Source organism: Amaranthus tricolor, chromosome 2, assembly GCF_026212465.1.
Source record: "Amaranthus tricolor cultivar Red isolate AtriRed21 chromosome 2, ASM2621246v1, whole genome shotgun sequence".
Classification (NCBI taxonomy): domain Eukaryota; kingdom Viridiplantae; phylum Streptophyta; class Magnoliopsida; order Caryophyllales; family Amaranthaceae; genus Amaranthus; species Amaranthus tricolor.
In genome coordinates, this window is record NC_080048.1 from 5,246,838 (window position 1) to 5,267,491 (window position 20,654).

The 20,654-nt window shown below is 31.4% G+C and overlaps 2 protein-coding genes and 1 non-coding gene across 3 annotated transcripts; 2 read left to right on the forward strand and 1 right to left on the reverse strand.

The window, feature by feature from the left end:
* Window positions 1-6,454: 6,454 nt before the first annotated feature.
* Window positions 6,455-11,142, forward strand: LOC130806630 (ribosomal protein S14, mitochondrial). Its single transcript, XM_057671781.1, has 2 exons — window positions 6,455-6,771; window positions 10,340-11,142. The coding sequence occupies exons 1-2, from the start codon at window positions 6,666-6,668 to the stop codon at window positions 10,666-10,668; spliced, it is 435 nt and encodes a 144-aa protein (XP_057527764.1). The 5' UTR covers window positions 6,455-6,665; the 3' UTR covers window positions 10,669-11,142.
* An 845-nt stretch (window positions 11,143-11,987) lies between these two features.
* TRNAQ-CUG (transfer RNA glutamine (anticodon CUG)) lies at window positions 11,988-12,059 on the forward strand. The gene has a single exon. It is a non-coding gene; the product is annotated as a tRNA-Gln (tRNA).
* Window positions 12,060-12,768: 709 nt separating this feature from the next.
* Window positions 12,769-19,024, reverse strand: LOC130805119 (protein DEFECTIVE IN MERISTEM SILENCING 3-like). Its single transcript, XM_057669770.1, has 8 exons — window positions 18,705-19,024; window positions 15,896-16,039; window positions 15,590-15,704; window positions 14,860-15,097; window positions 14,441-14,632; window positions 14,046-14,366; window positions 13,195-13,420; window positions 12,769-13,115 (listed from the first exon to the last, which is right to left on the reverse strand). Exons 1-8 carry the CDS (start codon window positions 18,723-18,725, stop codon window positions 13,068-13,070), a joined length of 1,305 nt encoding a protein of 434 aa, XP_057525753.1. The 5' UTR covers window positions 18,726-19,024; the 3' UTR covers window positions 12,769-13,067.
* Between the last annotated feature and the right edge of the window lie 1,630 nt (window positions 19,025-20,654).

Below are 20,654 nucleotides of genomic sequence, written 5' to 3' on the forward strand. Positions count from 1 at the left end.
GACGGTGTGGATTATAAATCATTGATTCATTTAAATTCATGTCTAATTGTCTTTTTTCTTCCATTCCAGGAGTTTATTATATGTAAATTAATCATGCTGGTGGGTCTCTCATTTGTTTACTCTTGGTCCCTTCGACTTTCTCAATAGTCAACGCCATATTAGACGTATACAATCCCTTTTCGCCTTTGCCACGTCATGATATTGTTCAGCACTGTCAAGGAATCAATTCAATCAAAAGTTTAAGCTAATGGTTGAGGCTCCAGGATATCTTACATACTCTAACACGCCCTCTCACACGAGAGCCCATTAGGCTAGAAATGTGAATGTAGCACAGGATCGTAATGATTGTTACATACTCTAACAAGAACGCGACTTGATACGGTATGATTTTCATGGTTATTCGTACGAGTTTGTCGTTGATGTTGAAATACTTCACATGTGAAGAAGATCTCACATCACTATGATAATGGGTTGTATGCTTGATGGATAATCTTCACTTATACAACATAGTTTTGGGAAAGAGTGAATCTCATTAACTGTTGTATACAAGCCAATACTCGTTACTAGTGGGCTTGTGGCCCGAGCCCACAAGTGTCCCGTGGGTTTGTCCTCACACGTGGGCCCATGAGTGATCCTATGACGCATTGTCACGGCCTAACTGTTGATAAACATTTGATATAGTATTAATAAAATATAGGAAATTTGCATAAATAGATTTTTGGTAAACTTGTACAATTATTTGTATATAAATTCTATCTCTAAGTTTTCTTAGAGAGAAACCTTAAATACATAAAGTTATTTTAGAATAATTTTTAATTTTGATTTAAAGTTTGAAATATTATTTTGTTAAATTATGATTTTAATTTAAATATAACAATTAAAAAACAAAGTACACATTATTATAAGATCATTGTGCTTGGGTCTATTAGTTTTAACTAGGACATGTTAAGCATAATTAGGTTACCAAACAAATAAATTAATGTGAATAAAAAATAAAAAAATGCAAGGACATAATGTTAATCTTATTGGACAAAAGTCAAATAATAAATTAATTTAGTCAGACTTATTATTTAACTTAGATTTAGATGTTATAATAATAATAATTCTAGTCAAAATAAAATTAAAAAATAACTTAGAATTCTTATTAACTAAAGATTCTGAAGTAAGAAAATAATTAAATATCTAATCTAACTAAAAATGTAAGGCTAAAAACGAAAGTAAAGAAGAAAGTGGCCAAATTTTAAAATATTAAACTTTTCAAAAGGTTTATTCAGATTTATTCTTGATAAACAATCAGGTACGTTAAAGCAAGGTTATTATAGTCTTTAATTTCTACAAGATAAAATTATTCGCCTCCATTTACTTATTCCGATCCTTTAGTTTGACTTACTTTTTTTTTTCATTTCAGTTTATATATGGCTGGAGAAATTCCTATAAGAAAGAGAGATCAGGAGAGCGAATTAATTCACTTGTAAATGATGAGAATCAATATTTTATTAGAAAAACTTTTCAGTCACTATATTAATTTATAATCAATTAAAATCTCTTAATCCACTCACATTTTTGAGTTGGGGACGTGAATCGTAATTAAAATATTCTCATATTAACAAAACAGTATTAAGTCAAATATTATATATATATATATATATATATATATATATATATATATATATATATATATATATATATATATATGAAGAAGTTTAACTGAGAACCATCCTTATATTAAACCGTGAGAACTAATCTGCCTAATAAAAATGATACTTTTCAACAAAAAAGTGTTAATTTCAGAAAAAAAATTCTGAACAAAACTCATAAAAAGATGTTACTTTTTACATAAAAAGTGTTACTATTTGGAAAAAACTTGTTACTTTGTATTACTCCCTCATATTCAGCATAAATATCCCATTTGACTTTTCACACTTACCGAGACAACATTTTAACCCTTAATATCTTAAATTATTCTTAATTAAAAATTATAAAAAGTTGATATTAATAATCCTTGTATTGAGACGAATCAAACAAGATCCCACATGACTATGTTTTAACTTATAGATTAAGAGTAAAATACAAATTAAGAGTGATAAGTGAATAGTGCCAAAAATCAAATGGGACATTTAGGCTGAATAGGAGGTAGTATTTTTTTTGAAAAATATATTTTATTTTTTTTTTAAAAAAGTAACATATCTTTGTCTAAAAGTAACACTTTTCTGTACAAGGTAACACTTTTTTATTTGAAAGATTGATTCTCATAGTTCTCATATAAGTTAATCTCTCTCTCTCTTAACAAAACAATATTAAGTCCATTTGGGCTGTCCAATATATTATTAGGAAAAGAAATAAAATTAAAACAAACATCTGTTTTTTAACTTGTATTTAACGTATTGAAGTTGATATTCTAATCTATTCAAGTTGGTTTTTTAATCTATTGAAGTTGGTAATTTAACATGTTAATGTTGATATTTTAACCTATTAAGTTGATATTTTATATATGTTGCTTAAGTTAATATTTTGACTTATTTAGGTTGGTGTTTTAACCTATTGAAGCTTGTATTTTAACCTGCTAGAGTTGGTTTTTAACTTGTTAGAGTTGATATTTTAAATTTAATGTTTTAATCAACTACAAAAGATTAAAACATTAACTTTAATAAGTTAATATATCAACTATTGTAGGTTAAAATACCAACTTCAATAAATAGGCTAACAACTTAACATGTGAAAACAACAACTTAACGGGTTAAAATACAAACTTCAAATACCAACTTTAATAAGTTAAATACCAACTCAAATTGATTCCCCCAATAATAAACAAGTTGCATATATAAAAAAAATATAATAAGTAATATTTGGGATTGTTTTATGCATCAAAATAATAAGTAAGTTTAAAATTTGAATTTTTTTTTAAAAAAACCAAGTAGACTAAAGCTCTATAATTGGCATTACATTGGTCAAATTTTGGCTTTATGCACCGTCTTTAGAAAATAATTAGCTTTATACTTAATTAGTATTATTCAGCTCTAACTTTGAGCAAGATGATAAGATTATTCCCCCAAAATTGTCAATTGGTCACAAAATAATGCTTAAAAAGCAGTCCTTTGTACTGCCATCCCCACACAAACAAAAGAAACTTCCATTAAACCTAAAAACAATTATAGAAATCATACAATATACTCAACTAGTAGATCTGTTATTGTAATGATTTATATAAATTTAATTGAAATTTTGAAAAAATATATATATTAATTTTAAATATATTACAATGTAAATGATGTAAAAATAAAAATTATTGCATTGTTATGTAAGAATAGGTTATATAACTCAACAAATGTTTTTATGCACCATAATTTTGTTTAAATTCTTTGTCCTGGAATGAAAATTTTTTGTTATCATTTACTAATTCTTATTCAAAATTCCTATAATACATGAATAACTTCATTAAATTTTTTAGCTACTTAATAATAATAAAATTAGGTTTATTTGTAAGTTACCCTTAGCAACAATTGTCCTTTATAATTTATTGAACCTAGCTACAAACTATGTTAAATTTCATATATAACTTGAGATTGATCAACGATAAAGCGTACAAATTCTACTTTATATAATTTTTAAAAGATAACTGTAAAAGTTAATAATGTATGGGAAGGAAAAATAAGGGCAAAATAAATATTTACATAATTATTTTTTGGGAAATTCCACCTGATAATTCTGAATTATCGTCTTTTCTACGTGGTAGACAATATTTTTTTAATTCACGTGGTGACCTTAATCTTCAATTTTTTCCACATGGTAGACAAAAGGGAAGTGTTTTTAGTTAACTTTACGCTATTCTTTCCAAAAATGATGATTTTTTTTCCAAAAAACAGACGTCGAGTTCACCCTAATTGGCCACATATCCGTAATCCAATCAAAATGAATACTTAATTTAACCAGAAATTTCACATTTTATTTACCACATAAAAAGTTGAAAACTCAGAGTCACCACTTGAATTTATTGTCTACCACGTAGAAAAGTCAATAACTCAGGATCATTACATGAAATTTCCCATATTATTTTGCCAAAAATAGTAATATAGCAAATAATAATAACAATTAAATAATAAAAGTGCAACAAGTATAAAAGTTCAACTAGTAAAGTATATATAAATGAGTAATAATGAATTAAATAAATAAAAAAAAAAGAGTGATAAATAATTAATGTTATCTAATAATGGAGGTGTTATTATTTTTAAAAGGCCAGTAAGAAGAAGTAATAGAGGTATGGAAGTATGCACGAATGGACGAGCAATAATAATAATTTAATTAATGGAAAAGACAAAAATGGGAAGCAACATAATGCAACTTGGTACTTACTCTAATTGTTTGGTGTACGTTTTTAGTCAAATCCACCATTAATAGAGAACCTTGGTATCTGGTCCTTTTCTTTCTTGCTTTTTCCTTCACAAGCATTAACATTATTTAATGTTTAAAGACGGTCTAATATTATAATGAAACTAGTGAGAGATTTTTGTTTGATCAAATTAGTTGATTTTGGATTAGATTAAATGCTTTGAGACGGTTTAAAATCGGATGTTGCTGTCACGAAAGATCTAATGGGATAAAAATCTTAACAAAGAGAAAATAGAGTGTACATTCTCCCCCTGATTTTAATATATATCTTGAAAACGACATTATTTTGTGCACAATGCAAGTCTATAAGATTTTTGTTTGATCAAATTAGTCGGACACCTATTTTTCAATTTCTTCTTGAGGTCATGTGTGCAGAAAAGTTTTGGTGTTATGCGTATTGTATCTAATTCTTAATGGCAAAAAACTAATATGTTTTAATAATGGAAAAAAATATTTAATTATAAAAGATTCTCCTACTATCTAACAATGTCAATTTTGAGTTAAGCTTGTAAGAGACGTTTTTTTAAAGGGAAAATTACCTAGAATAATCTCATTTTTTTCATGATTTTCTTACAATAATCCCACCTATTGATTAACAATGAATAATCCCAACTTTATGGGGTATTTTCCTGGAGCAAACTCGGCCAATCGGATGACCTGCTATGACAAATTTTATTTTTTAAAAAAAGGTAAATTAAAATAAATGTCGAAAAAAATGTTTATAAAATGTTAAAGTTTTTTTTTTAGAAATTTTTATTTAAATTTTTAAAATTTTTCTCTAACTTTATATTAATTTTCAATTTACTTTTTTGGTAAATTATCTACTATAGCATGTCATCCGGGTATTTAAGTTTACTCTAAAAAAACATCCGATAAAGTTGAAATTATTCATGGTTAATCAATAGTTAGAATTATTGTAGGAAAATCATGAAATTGTTAGATTATTTTAGTTAATTTTTCCTTTTTAAAAAGCAAATTTATCATATAGTAATAAATTAGTAGGCTTTTGTTTAATGCACAATCATAAATTTAATATATAATGAAGTTTTCTTTTCATTGTATGATGATAATATACTGATATAATGGTGAATTTACGGTATATAAATTAATACTTTGTTTAATATAGCTAAATCTAAGTCAAAACATTTAGTTTATTATGTTTTTAAAATGGTAATTACTCAATTTAATTAAATTTTAAGAGGGTTAAAAATAACATGTTGATTAAGTTTATTTGTCACATAATACAAGAACAACCAATAAAATATTACCATCTAACGGGGTGCTAAGATGAAACGTGTAATTTTTCGGTCTTTTATTATATTGTATGATTGTGTAAGCTGAGAAAAATGAAGAGTTAGGTTAGAATGGAAACCAAAATCAATTTTAGAAACATGCATAATATTTTAATTAATCAAATGCATGTAAGCAGCGATCTCGTTATGAAACGGATACTAATGGGCAGGGCGGCTGACCCAAATTCAAATTTAAAAAATAAATTCAATGTTGACCTTAATGGTATCAATTATGACATTAAATTTATCAATTTCAACTTAAAATATATAACCTTAAATAGATAAACAAATAAAAATTTTCAATTTTGACCTAAAAATGATCAATTTTGACATTTAAAATGGCTAATTTCTACTTACAAGTTTATAACCTTAAAATTGATCAATTATGATCTTTTTAAAGTTTCCAATTTCGAATTAACGTGATCATTTCGGCCTTAAAGTGATCGATTATATATAAAATGATCAATTATAACATTAGCGCATACAATTTTAACTTTACAACTAACAAGTTTAAAAATGATCAATAACAACCTTTAAATGATTAATCCTAAATTTTAAAGTGCTAAATTATAAGTCGATCACATATATAGTGATCAATTATTATAATGTACGTCATAATCTTAAACAAGTTTATTATAATTTTAAAGAGATCGATTATATTCTTAAAATGGTCAATTATAACCTTCTAAACTATAAATTATAAATGACGGATTATAACTTTTAAAAGAAAAGAATTTAATTTGACATTAAATTAATCAATTAGTAATTGTGTATTTGTAAAAAATGACTACATAATTGAAGCGATTAGATTACTGGTCTCACGGTAAGGCGAACTGTCGCAACACCTATGATTTTACCTGCCTGAGTTCGACAAACCAACGCAAAACCTTTGCACCTTTTTACTTTCAACTTTCTCCATTACTGAGGATATATTGCTTTCAGACCCCAAATACAGAAAATCCTCGATTTAATACTTTCCGGCAGAAAATGTTTAGGGTAATTGGAAATCTTCTAGGCAAAGTTAATCTTCCTTTGACTGCTCCAAAATCGGATTTAATCTCCCCTGTTGTTCATGAACTCCAATGTAGTAGAGGTAATATGAATTTAATCATGTATTTTTTTTGTAAATTGTTGAGTTTTTCCGTCATTTATGGCTTGTAATTTGTGTGTCTCATTCATTTTTTGGGGAGGCTTTAAAGAATATGGACTTAGTTTGCTCGCTAGGTTTCAATGATTTCTGCATTTCCATAGTTGTTTTCAGGAAGTATTATTGCTCACCAACTGTTTGGTAAAATGCAAATATGGGTTAGTAAGTATATAGTATTAATCGCTTAGATGTTCAAAATACAATTATTCATTCTGGGTTTTGATCATTGATTTGAAATGTTACCTTTTGGGTTTTTCATTTGATTTCATTTGTATTGGTTCGTATAGTATTATGAATCGGAACTTGTTCATTTTAATAATTTTGGGGATGCTTCAAAAAATATGGACTTATTTTGCTTGCTAGGTTTCAATGATTTCTACATTTCCATAGTTTTTTTTAGGAAACATTATTGCCCATCAAATGTTTGTTAAAATGCAAGTATGGGTTAGTAAGTACTAACAATCGCTTAGGTGGTCACAATACAATTATTCGTTTTGGATTGTGATCATTGGTTTGAAATGTTACCTTCCATTCTTTTTAGTTTGGGGTTTTCATTTGATTTCATTTGGATTGGTTCGTATAGTATTATGAGTTAGAGACTTTTTTGAATGCCCATGAGAGAGCTCTTACAGGTAGTTTGTTGATTAAATGGGGAAAGGAGCATTCTTTAATCTACTTCTCATGGAGTTCCCTTTTACTTTGCTACTATTCAATTGGATTTTGCGCGTTTTGGGCTCAATTTGATATCCCTTGTTGTTTGTACTGATTTTTGATTGAAATGCGGGTAAGGAAGATTTGTTTTCGTGTGATGTCAATCATTAAAGTATGAAATTAGAGCCTGTTTTAGAATGTAGAAGAACAGCAGAGCTCATAGTTGAGGGGCAGTATATGTGAAAGTGAATGTGTATACCATGTGTAGTGATGAATTGGAGAGTTATTCCCATGGGAGAGCTATTACAAAATGTTTGTTGATTAAATGGAAAAAGGAGCATTCTTTAATTTTTTTTTCATGGGGTCTTCCTTTGCATTCATAGTATTTGAATGAGTTTTGTTTGTTTTGGACTCAATGTGATTTCCCTTATTGATCATATTGTTTGTTGATTGAAATGCGGGTAAGGAAGATTTGTTTTTGAAGTTCATTGAAGTATGAAATTAGAACCTGTGTTAGAACATAGAAGAATGGTGGATCTCTTTGATAAAGGGGCAATATATGTGGGAGTGAATGTGTAAACCATGTATAGTGAATGTAGGGACATAGAGTGGATGTTTGGTGTTGGAAATGGAATCACGTTACATATTCCCTTCTGAGCTATTTGATATGAGTTGTGTGGGAAGCGTAACCATTTCAAGGCCGCAATGTTTTACCCTCAATTATTACCGATTGGAAATTGCGGAAACTCTTTACACTACCATGTAAACCACATTCTTTTTGTCTCTCTTAGCCTTCTCTATTTTCAGGCAAACCCCTTCTTTATTGCTATTGCTTCATTTCACTCGCTTTCCCTCCTTCAAGCAATAGCCATTACAACTTTGTTCTTTTTGTCCTTGACTCTTTTTTCTTACAAGCCATTTTTGTTGCGACTTCCGTCAATCTTCTTTGCCGCCCAAAACTAATCCTCTAGAACTTGGGTATGGTTCCGACGACAATGCTTATGGTAAGCTTTCGATTTTCCTTTTTCCAAACTTTTTAAGGAGCTCATTTTGGGTGTTGGTTCATCATGTTTGATTATTTGCAGTTAATCCAATCTAATTAGTACCCGTGCTCCTATTTTGCAACATTTATTCATTCATTCAAGCTATATGATATGAGGAGAGATAAATGAGAGTTGATTGTGAATTCATTTGATCGACATACTGATTTGTCAAAAATTTTGATGGTTTTTATGGTTTGGTTACTGGAATTGGCTTTATGGGGGTATAAAGAGGATATTTTACTACCAAGGATGTTAGAGGATGTTATTAGCTGGGTTATGTGTAGGAGAAGGATAACACAAGTTGCAAATTTGGCTATTTTAAGAAGATCCAAAATGCTAACTGAAAGGAGTTCTCTCTTGGTAGGTTCTTCTATTTGAATAAGAAAATTTGTTGTCTGCTTCTATTAACTACTATATTGATGTTGCTATTTTATCATCTTTGGTAATTTAATGTTTAATTTGGAAATTTGAAAAGAAATATGCAAGCGCATGTGTGGAATGGCTTGGATCAATGGAGGGGACCAAGGTAGGAGAGGGAAAGACTTTTTAAATTTAATATAAAAACTGAAATTTTTAACGCATTAGTCGTTACCTTTATTGATATACCAAACAATATGAAATGTGAACAAAAACAAGTGTTTCGTTTTCATGGTTATATATACTAAACAATTCAGAACCATAACACTTAACACCCTTATGTGTGTTTCCTTTGTATTCCATTTCCACTCTTCATGCAAAACAACCCATTAGAGAATTCGAGATTTTCAGTCACACACTCTTTTATTCTTGCTTAATACTATTTTTCTTTATCCTTTAAGAATAATCTTTTTGGCATATCTTTTTCTTGGTAAATCTTTTTTGTTTGTTGACAATTATAAGTTGTTAAGGTGCTTGAAATAGTAATGAATAATGACTTATCAATGGTGATTTCAAAATTGCAAATAAGCAACATCATGTTTGATTGTTGATCTTGTGGTCAGCTGCTTATTACTGCTCTGAACTTTGACCATCTAGCAAGTACCAAATGCTAAGGCCTTGCTGAAATGTTTATGTTATGGTTCTTGTTAAAAATCAGCTTCTTGGTGAGCGTTTGTACTGCTTTTCTCATTTCATGACTTTTGCAGCTTTGTCGGTGAATTGCTTGGTTTAAGATTGTGCACATTTTGATTCCTAAGCAGAGTTTAGACTTCAAACTTCAGCTTCAGCACAATAGTTGTTTCCTTTGTTATTGCTTATTTGATTGGTGAATGATACTTTTAGGTTTCATGAAACTCATCTGAAATATGATTCGATTATTGTTAATGGCCGTTACTTTATATTTCTATCTATCTATCAATCAGATTAGCATTTTTTGTTATTTTTATCAATTCGTTTAGCAATGTCCCTTATTTTGGTGGGGCCAAAGATTTGTAGTTCTTAAATTTCAATTTATAATGGACTAGTAAAATAGCTCATTATATCATGCTCGCTTCTTATTTAATGCTGCACGTGATATTTGCTACCAATGGTCAATCAGAAACAACCTTTTTATTAGTGTTATTACTAACAAGGGTAACGTTTTGTATATTCGACCCCCAAATCCCACTTTAAGTGGGAGGCTTGGAGCCATTTAATGGCATCGGGATTATGGAATGTCTTTGTTGTTGTGTATCAATCAGTTCAACATTTGCAATCTTAAATTAAGAGAGATACATCGTTTTTAGGTATTTTGTTTGTCTTGTTTGATAGTTTGTTCATCTTTATCTATGAATAGCAACAGTAATACAAGTTCTTCTCGTGTTGGCTCTTGAATACTGTATTATTTCTTTTTCATGTTGTAGGTTTTTCGACTGGAGCAGGTGCTTATGTTGGAGATAAGCGTAATATAGGGGACTACCATCGCAGGCAACTCGCAGCCAAATATGAGCTGAGGCGCAAGCTCTACAAATCACTGTGCAGAGATTCTGAAGTTCCGGCTAATTTGAAAGAGAAATTCCGTTACAAGCTATCCAAACTGCCGAGAAACAGTGCGTTCAATAGGGTGAGGAACCGCTGTATTTTCACAGGGCGACCTCGTGCAGTGTACGAGAAATTTCGTATGTCCCGTATTGTTTTTCGTGAATTGGCAAAGAAAGGCGAATTGAATGGTGTACAGAAAGCATCCTGGTAAGTCGTCATTTCTTTCGATCACACAAGACGGACACACCCTCGTTCTGCTCTGGTTAGCATCGCCTTTGCTATCATCAAGCAATACAGTTACATGCTATCATGCTGCTTTCTCGTATCGTTTATTCCTTGTGTGCACGGTGCACTTCCATTGTGCTTTGTGATTTTTTGGTTATTTTCTTTTGCCTCTTTTTTTGTTATACTTAAAGTGAAAACTACTAAAGCCGATATCGGTTTTTGGACATATTTTTCACTGGAAATCTGGTTCGGAACATCATGTTTGTCTGTTCGCCTTTTTTAGTTGAAAAGTCGAGGGAAAACGAGAACGAAGAAATAGAAAAAGCCTATAAGAGGTGAATCGTGAAGGATATGGAGAATGTTACATTTGCGTGTATTGTAGAAGTATTTTGATTGGCATTGTCAATGAACTTTGCTATATTTTTCTATTGCCATTGGAAGTACATTTTCTCTCCTTTCACTCACAAACTCAAATTTTTTTCTTGAAATCATTCACTCACTTCTCTTCCAAATGGTTTTTGTTTTTTTATTTTTCTTATTTACTTATAATTTTATAACAAAATTGTAGAAAAGTAAGAAAATTCAAATACCCCCAAGTAATTGTGAGAGAGATGTATTACTTCCTCCTCTCCCTCCCCCTCCCTTGTCTTTTTCAATGCTCAACTTGGACTATTAATATGTTTAATTATTATAGAATAAAAGTTATTAAAAAATATGAAACAAGACACTTCTAACTTGGCCCGACCACTTAGCTTGATTAGAATTTCACAAAAACTTAGACGAGACTGTCGCAAGTTAAGATGAAGTGCTAGGTCGGCTCATTTCACGCCCGTGTAACAACATTTTAATTTCTTGGCGTTTATTAATTTTAATCTTAAAGGTATTAATTTTCAAAATTGATAATTGATACCTTTTATGATCAAAAATGAAAATGCCCAAAAAATGAAAAAATGCCTAGGTTATTACACGCGCGAATTGGGCCGGCTCAAATTGACGGTATCTTTATGAGGCCGTTTCGTCCCAGACTTGCTGTTAGAATTTTAATGTGAAATTAGTGAGTTTGAGTTGAAATGTTATCCGATTAAGTAAATGGGTTAACCCTCTATAATTTGTTTATCAAATGAATTAGGTTGAACTTAATAAAAAAGTATATAGTCCTTTTAATTATATACAAGTTAATTTTAAACCGTTTAACTTGAACTTAACCTATTTAATAATTTTTATTTTAGTAATATACTAATATACAATATACATAAGTCATATATAGAAAATCTTAAACTAAACCCAAAGAAAATAGCAGCGAGTGGTTCTATGGTCTAGTGGTTAGGACATTGGACTCTGAATCCAATAGCCCGAGTTCAAATCTCGGTAGAACCTTTTTTTATAAAATGGCTTTTCTGCTCTACTTTTTTAAGACTGCAGATTCTTCATTCATTACTAATTACATTATCATCAGATTCATCACTGATTTCACTATTTAGCCTTGTTTAGTTCAATCGGTTCCCTCATCCTATCCTGTTAAAAAAAAAAAAAAAATGGATGGAGGATATTCTGAAATTTTTTTGAAGACTTCTATGCAAGCAGCTATATGAAGAAAGAATGGGCACACATTCAGAAATTCGAAAGTGATATTTTTTATTTCATTTTTCGTGTCTCTTCAAACCACAAGAAAGCATTCCTTTATATAGGATAACCTAACAAGAGAAGAGCATGAGGATGGCAAAAATAGTTGCATTAATTCTCTATTGAGGCCGTCTCACAGTGAAACGATTTCAATTAGCTCGGCTCACTATTTAAAAAAAACCGCTTTTTATACAAGTGGAAATTCAATATTCATTGTCTTTTCAATGTTTTTTTACTAATAGGTCTATTGTATGAATCCGTCACACAGTGAGATAGTATCATATAAGACAGGCTAAAATAGTTGTACTTGTTTCCACCAACAATCATGCTAACAGAATAAAAGGACTTGTGCCAGGAAAGGACATTGCCAACAATACAAGTACAATCTCTGATGCTTAGCTAGGAGATTTTCTAGTAGAAATTTAATTGAGCAAAGAGAAGAGCAGAGCAAAGCATCTCTAGCTTAACATTTTCAAAGCTCTTAAAGGCTACAACATTCCATTAATAGACTTAATAAGTTAAAAACTACAGCTTTGATCAGTTTCATACGGAGATAACCTAGAATTCTCGGATCCTTGTTAAGGGACGAGACAGAGAAGAAAGGCGTTCATTTAATACATTATTACAATGCTATTCTAACTGCAAGTCTACAACGAACATCTATAAATACATACAGTCGATGTGAAAACTGTCGTCGTCTTGGACCCCTGAACAACCCAGAACTTTTGTGGTCTTCGATGAGGTTATGTCAATTGGGACACATCATCGAGGGATCTGTTTGTTTTGACCGGCTGCTGTCTGTATCTGTTGCTGTTCATTGCCATAAAATCATTTTAACAATCAGAAATTTCAAGACATTCACTGATAGTGGTCAGAAGTGAAGAACTACCTGAGCTATGAAAGTCGAGCTGTCAGCTAAAAACTTCACAAAATCTTGTTTTCTCAAACTAAAGTTGTACTTTTCTTGATCTAACGATGCCTGTTCTCTTCGGATATCCTCTTTGATTCGCTCCTTTTCCCATTTCTTCTGTTTAATCTGTTCTTCAAGCTCGAAATACTTCTCAGGGACACTAGTTCTCAATGAACATTTTGGAAACATCACATCTATATCTTCCCTTGTTTTCAAGAACAATGAGAAACACAACAGTGAATAAGCCCAAACAAAATATAATTCCGTAGAAAGTTAGACTATTATACAAATTTCCTTTAGATTATGTGATGCAATTCCAGCACAATGTGTATTCAACAACACCCAATTCAAGGAATTAGACCAGCTTCATTGATGTGTACTAAGTGGCTGATGCATTGAAGGGCTTGGGAGTGCCCAATTCCACCATAAATTATAAATTATTTTCTTAACAAAATTTTGTAAGCATGTTGCATGTCTCAAGTAAATATTGTCATTGTCTTTCCGATTTTTTTATCTAATTAATATATTCAATTTCAAGAATCCCCCATAGTTAAAAACCTGGGTTCGCCAATGAATTTGTACTTATTCTAATTCACACACAAATACATCAATGACGTTGATCAAATTAATTCCATACAAGAAGTCCATCCATTCCATTCCATAGTTCTATTACCCCAATGGTATTAAAAACCTGGGTTCGCCAGATTCGTTCTAACGGGGTCCATGAGTCCGTCACTCGTGAACAGTGATTAATAACCTCTTTTAAGGACTACATACATATTGAGCATTCAGAAGATTACAAGAGCATCTGCAGAGAATTTTAAGAATACCTGCTACCAAGGGAGAAAACACCAGAGGATCTGATAAGTCCACCATCCAAAGAGATGGCTCCTTCAATAATGCATGGAAGAGCATCTAGCATTTCTGCTCTTGTTCTATAGACTTGGAGACGAGAAAAGAGATTGTAAAACAAAGTCTCTCTGAGGCCCCACCCACTTGACGTTAGGCAAAAGATATGGGGCCTATGCACATGAATCATGTTTACAGCATAGCCAAGAAAGCCAGATGGAATATCACCAGTAGGCATTCTTGGCTTCGGAATATCAAGTCTTTTCTGGGGATCATTGGACAAAAAATCACCAGGATATGGTCTGCACAAAGGGAAGAGTTAATAGTGCTAATATACAAACTCCACTTAACAACATAAAGCTTTTGAACATCATGCCTTAAGTTTTCAAGACATATGACTGAAAAACGACCCTTCAAATCTTGTCCAACAGAAGCTCCAAGGCCATGAATACCAGATCCTTTATTCACAAATCCTTCACCATTGTATATTTCCAAAGCTTTAACTCCTTCATAAGTTTTGCAGACAATTGCTAGCATACTCTCCAAGCCCAAATACTCAGAAAAAAGCCTGAGTTGGGAATTGACAAGCACAAGCAAAAAAGAAAAGTGAGTTTACTCCAGAGTCCAGAGGTTGGGAAGACAGCTTAGTAATTTAATTGGAAGATTTTGACTATAAACAATAGTTATATTATTCCACATCAAAGATGACCAAAGTAAAACTCCATGTGGGCTTTGGGCAAATTGTGCAGCATGGAATTCAGTCAGAACTAATAAATAATTTTAACTTCAAGCTACCTGCTGAGGTTATCATCATCTACTTTTCCAAGAGAAGCAACAATACCAAGAACATCTTCATATGAAGTAAGATTGGACGGCTGTGGACCATGACGATATTTGAACTGGCAATATATACCAGCAGCAGAATTTTCATGTTTTACTATTTGCTCGATAGACTCCTCCTCACTTTGATCTTGAGAATTATCACTGTCTTCGGCTTTGGGTGCACCCGAGGAAATGTACTTGCCAAGGCTAACTGCAGAAGAGAAAATAATTTTGTTTGGAATTTAGAGCATGATATAAAGTTCCAAAACGGCATACTAGAAGTAGAATGTTTTCTTAAAGACGGCTGAGCAAGGCACCATTGATAGATTTCTTGAATTATCAAAGAAGATATATGATGCAGTAGTTCTACATGAAGACCAAAGTCAATGCAAATTTCGCCAAGAACTTGGACAGTGAATTTAGTGAGCAGCAGCAAGTCAGGACTCAGGCATGCAAGCGTAGAAATCAAGTGTTTAGACTTTAAAGTTACCAAACTGATTAGCCAACAACTGACATTATCCTCAGCAATTTTTTTCCTTATCTTCTCTCATTTTTAGTTTTTACAATCTTTTTGTTTCACTGTATTTATATGTTCCAAGATCACAAAGAGCTATGACAAAATTAGCATATTTCTTCCTCAAAATCCACTGCTTCCTAAACCAATTAAGCTTAAAGTAAGAGACAATGTGAAAGATAAGTATACCTTGCAAATCAAGAATAGCCTCATCCAGCTGATTTTTCTGAGTCTTCAGAAATTTTAAATTTTCCTCATGCTGTTTCAATTTATTTCCAGTTCTTTCTAATTCATCTTGCAATTTCTTCACACCAAATATAATAAAAGACGTTAAACATATTGTAAGCACATGAAAATAACTAAAATTTACAGTAATTTGCAACTCTATCTTCTCACTGATAGAATTGAACCACTTAAGCAGTGTTGTATATGACATTGACAGCAATCCATAGAATTCAACGGATGCAAATGACATAGACTACCAAAAGCACCAACCTTAGAACTTGACATCAAAGAATTTGCAAAAGGAGGAGCCGCATTTGGTACATCATTTCCATTATTTAAAGAGGTGATGTTTGAATCTGCACGTCTTAGAGCTGGAATATCTTGGACAACTTGTGCTTGCACATTTATCGGATTCTGGGCAAAGGATTAAAAAAAAAAGACATGTTTAATAACATAAAGAATGGGAAACTAATAATAAATTAAGTCAATAGAAACTGTATATATATATGTCCCTCAAACACATGAGAAATGTTTACTGCTTACAGAAATAAGCAGGCAAAATCATAGAAAATATAACATCATTTATAGCATCGGAAACAAGTTTTACCCTCAATACCATGAGTATGACTTTTCATCTATATTATACTCATGGCTACCTTACCATTGACACATAACTTTTCATCTATATTATCCTTATAAAGTTAGAGTACACTATCATCATGAACCATCAGGAAAAAGATTAATAGATCTTTGCATCTGAACAGATCATTGCCTAGAGCACATTCTACCAATTATATGAAAACCTCAAAGTTGAATTGACCATAGAAAAAGTTCAAAGATGCCTTTTGACTTTCTTGTAGGACTCCTCAAACTTTTTCTTTTTCTTATTTTTATGAGCCACGGCTTTCTTCAAGGCATTTGTCAGGTTTTTTTCCACCTTTGGTAAGACTGGAGAGATAAGGTCTTTCTTTTTTGAATTCCTCTTTAGTAAATTTAAGCGAAGTATAGATATCAAACAGAATGTAAGTAGCAAAGGTATGAACTCAACAAAAGAATCCCATAGAAGCCAAAAAAATATTTTTCCCTTTGGCTTAAACAAAATTTCCCTCTCATAGCCTGTATTCATACTACTTATACTTGACAGTCTTGAGCTAAATTTCAATTAACCATTTTATAAACATCCTAACATAAGTGCAGTTTCACATAGAAGAGAAGAAAAATCACAGGACAAACAAGATAACTCATTTATTAAGCAAACAATTACAAAAAAAGATTTATCAATTAGCAATTAAACTAACATCTAATAAAAACTCAAGACCGGATGTTCTAGTTAAACAACAGAAACTGCACGAGGAGTCAAGCAAATACAAGTCTCCAATTAGAACGACACTTGCAATCTCTCACTACATAAATGCGTAGTACAAAATCCACATTTATCAATCAGATATATATTTATAACAAATCAAATGAGACGATATATCACAGTGCACAAAGGAGATAATCTTGGTTGATTGATTTTCAAACATATTAGTCAACACTTGACTGTACCCAAAACAAAAACAAAAAAGATTAAAAGCTTAGTTTCGAAAGCGCGCCTAGGATGAGCACTTTGGGATGGCCATGGGTTCGGCGCCTTGATAGGGTGATACGGTTAGGCAAGGTGATTCCTTACGGCGAGCATCTTGATTGTGCCTAAAGTGAGCGTTAGCCTAAAAAAGTCCATTTAATACAGGCACCCACCAGGTATATTTTCTCTTTCCTTCTGGATTTTTTCAAAGGTTTTAATATAATTTTCTCCTAGGTTTTGGGGCACATCACGTCCAAAGACTAGTGTATTCCCTTAGCGCCTAGGCTCTAAAGACCCTTGACGCGCGTGGTGCCTAAAACTAAGATAAAAGGATACAAGTTCGAGAATGACATCAATGAATATAAAATAATGTCGGCGCTGGAGTCTAAAGATTGGTTTTTTACTCTCTAAACATAAATTATAAAGGAAAAGAAAAAAGAAAGGAGAAAAACTAAGTAATTTAGAGCAGAAAATGGGGCTGTACATTCCAAAAGGACCACATCTTCCCCAAGGGTAAGCTGAATGCACCAAAAGTCTAAGCAAGAGCTAACTTCAAAGAAAATGGCAACAACAGGATCAGTTCAACACCCTAAAATTAGCTAATACACACATTTTTGATATAAGAACAAGCAATTATCAACTATCTAATCTTCTAATATCGTGTTATCCCCGATAATGGCTACATCTGAGTCACCATTATCCATCAACCCTCATCCTTCTGAAACTTGCCTAATCATTCCATATTTTTGAATGATAACTGAATAACACTAAAGACGCAATTTTCAAAATATAAATCCCACTCTACGCATACTGTCAGACTTGATACATGATACTCTACTACCTTATTATCATGCATAGAAAATGCAACCTACCAAAACAACAGCCACCAAGGAGTTATTTTTCTTTCTTTTTTTTTTTTAGTTCCAAACATTATTTCTGCATTTCACATTTGAATTTTTGCCCAGTCTAACAATGGAGCACGGATACCAATGATAATAAATCCCAAATCAGTTTCCTTCACAAATCACATCAGCATAATCTCTTATACTACATGTTCTTACTTGCTAATCAATGTCGCATCATCCGTACACACAAAAATCCTTCTTCCAAACACCACATAATCAAATTAATTGCTTAATCAGTTTACTTCACACCAACATAATCTCTAAAAATCCTGCTTGCTATCAATGTCATGTCACATCATCTGTACACACAAAAACCTTTCTTCCTAACACTGTACTCTAATCAAATTAATTCTTTGATTTGTAAATCACCTAATTCATCATTACATCACAAACGAAATTAATTAAATCGAAACATAAACACGCAAACTTTTCAATTTCAAAACAATCAAAAGCAATGTAGAAATGATTTGAACTCAAAAAAAAAAAAAAGGAATAATGAAAATAAACTCTCGATACAAATTCGAACTAAAAAACAACACAAATTCCAACTAATATGCATGCATGAAAGAGGATTAGAAAGAAATGAGAAGGAAAATGAAAGATTTACCGGAGAACTGGTCGGAAACATAGTAAGCTGAAGCTGATGAAGACAATGTCTTTCTCTCTCTCTCTCTCAAATTATACACTAAATTTTTGGTACTATATTTGCGTCACAGTAATTAAATGTAAAATGAAGTATTTTCAATTTATTTCATACACTACTTCCTTTTCTTAATTGCTCCCACACTCATTATCTTGCTAAATGCTACTTTTTCTCATCCAAAATTATTTAAATAATCAAAGTTTTGAGTTTGAGCTTTTTAAGAAATTATAGAATTATTTAAAATAGAAGAGAAAAGAAAAAGAAAAAAATAAAAGGGAGAGAAAAATTCTCCTGTTTGTTTGAAAAGGAAGGGAAGGATTAAGAAAAAAAATTATTTTTCTTTTAAATTTTTTCTCTTATGGAGAGATTTTAATGTTAATAAAATTAAGAGACTTAATCTCTTTAAATTTCTTTCTTCTACACTCCTCCCCTTCATTTTTGTTATCCAAACAAAGAAATTATTGATCTCTTAAAATTTTTTTCTTTCTTTTCCCTCCATTTCCTCCAATTAAAACAAGGCTTTAAAGTTCGTTAGTTTTATGAGTTTAACCATTATAAATTTTGAAAATGTTAAATTGTTGGATTTTGTTATTTTAATTGGAGATTATTTGTTTGATTTGGATTTTACTTTTGAGTATGTGATCTTTGACTTTGTTATTTTAAATTTTTTTAATCAATTTTTTTAAAAATTACAAATGCACTTATTTACTTTAATAGTAATTTTATTTTAATATTTTAAATTAATTTTAAATACTTTTTTTTAAAAAAATTGTTACAATGGGACAAAAGCTTAAATATTTTCCCACATATCGAATTTGCAAATTTGCCTACGTGCAAATCGAGAAGAAATTTAACATCGTTTTCACCTGTAATAATAATTTTTTCAAAACGAACGTTGCAATCACATATAAAAGAGTTTTAGTTGGAAAATTTAGTCAAAATGAGTATCCATACGTTGATTTTTTTACCGACACACAAATTGAGAAGATATCTCAGCCCTATCGTATCATCGGTGACTACCTAAGGATGTTATAGACTAGCACCATAGACCAACACAAATCCTTTCAGGCGCACTTTGGCTTTATTCGTATGAACTCAGGAAAACTTTCTGTGAGGTCACCCATCCTTAAATTTCTCCCCCACCAAACATGTTTCAGGATCTTTCCTTACTAGGTGCACTAAACACACTATCAGCCACAGTTATAGGGTTGATCTGATATCACTTGTAACACCAAGGCCTCATCCGACCACCAATGACTACCCAAGGATATTGTAGACTAGCCCCACAGACTGACACGAGTTCTTTCAGCCACTTTGCCCTTATTCATGCGCACTCGAGAAAACTTTTCAAGAGGTCACCATCCCAAGATTTCTTACCACGAAACACACTTAATTGTGGAGCTTTTTAGCAAATAGACTCCCTTGAAAAGAAAATATACCTTATTGATATGAGATATATATTAGTTCTTTTTAAAAATCTCAACTCAAAGTACCACATATTTAGCATCGTTTTTCAAAAAACGAATCCTCAAATGCGGCGACTATGTTGGAAATTGATCAAATTGAGTATTCAATACTAATCCTCCTACTTTCCCGAAACACAAATCGAAAAGATATTTGACGTTATTTCATCAGTGCTAATAGTTTCTTTTCAAAAAATAGATGTTGCGATCACTGTATGAGGCGCCTAATTTCAAATTGAGTGCTCAAATGCCGATTTTCATAACAAGCAAATCAAGAAGATATTTATCGATATTTTTACTGGTGGTAATAGTTTTTCGGGCCGCCTAGTGTGAATATCCGTTTTAAATGAGCTCTTATATGCCGATTTTTCCGACCCACATACGCCATATTGAAAATATATTTAATATTACTTTTACCAATGGTAATAGTTTTTTCTAACAAACTGTTAAT

Coding starts and splice junctions, on each gene's coding strand:
- LOC130806630 (XM_057671781.1), top strand. CDS start 6,666: ATGTTTAGGGTAATTGGAAATCTTCTAGGCAAAGTTAATCTTCCTTTG. Junction 6,772..10,339: donor TGAACTCCAATGTAGTAGAG/GTAATATGAATT, acceptor TTCATGTTGTAG/GTTTTTCGACTGGAGCAGGT.
- LOC130805119 (XM_057669770.1), bottom strand. CDS start 18,725: ATGTTTCCGACCAGTTCTCCG. Junction 16,040..18,704: donor TGTTTCCGACCAGTTCTCCG/GTAAATCTTTCA, acceptor TCCTTTGCCCAG/AATCCGATAAATGTGCAAGC. Junction 13,116..13,194: donor GCTCGACTTTCATAGCTCAG/GTAGTTCTTCAC, acceptor GGCAATGAACAG/CAACAGATACAGACAGCAGC.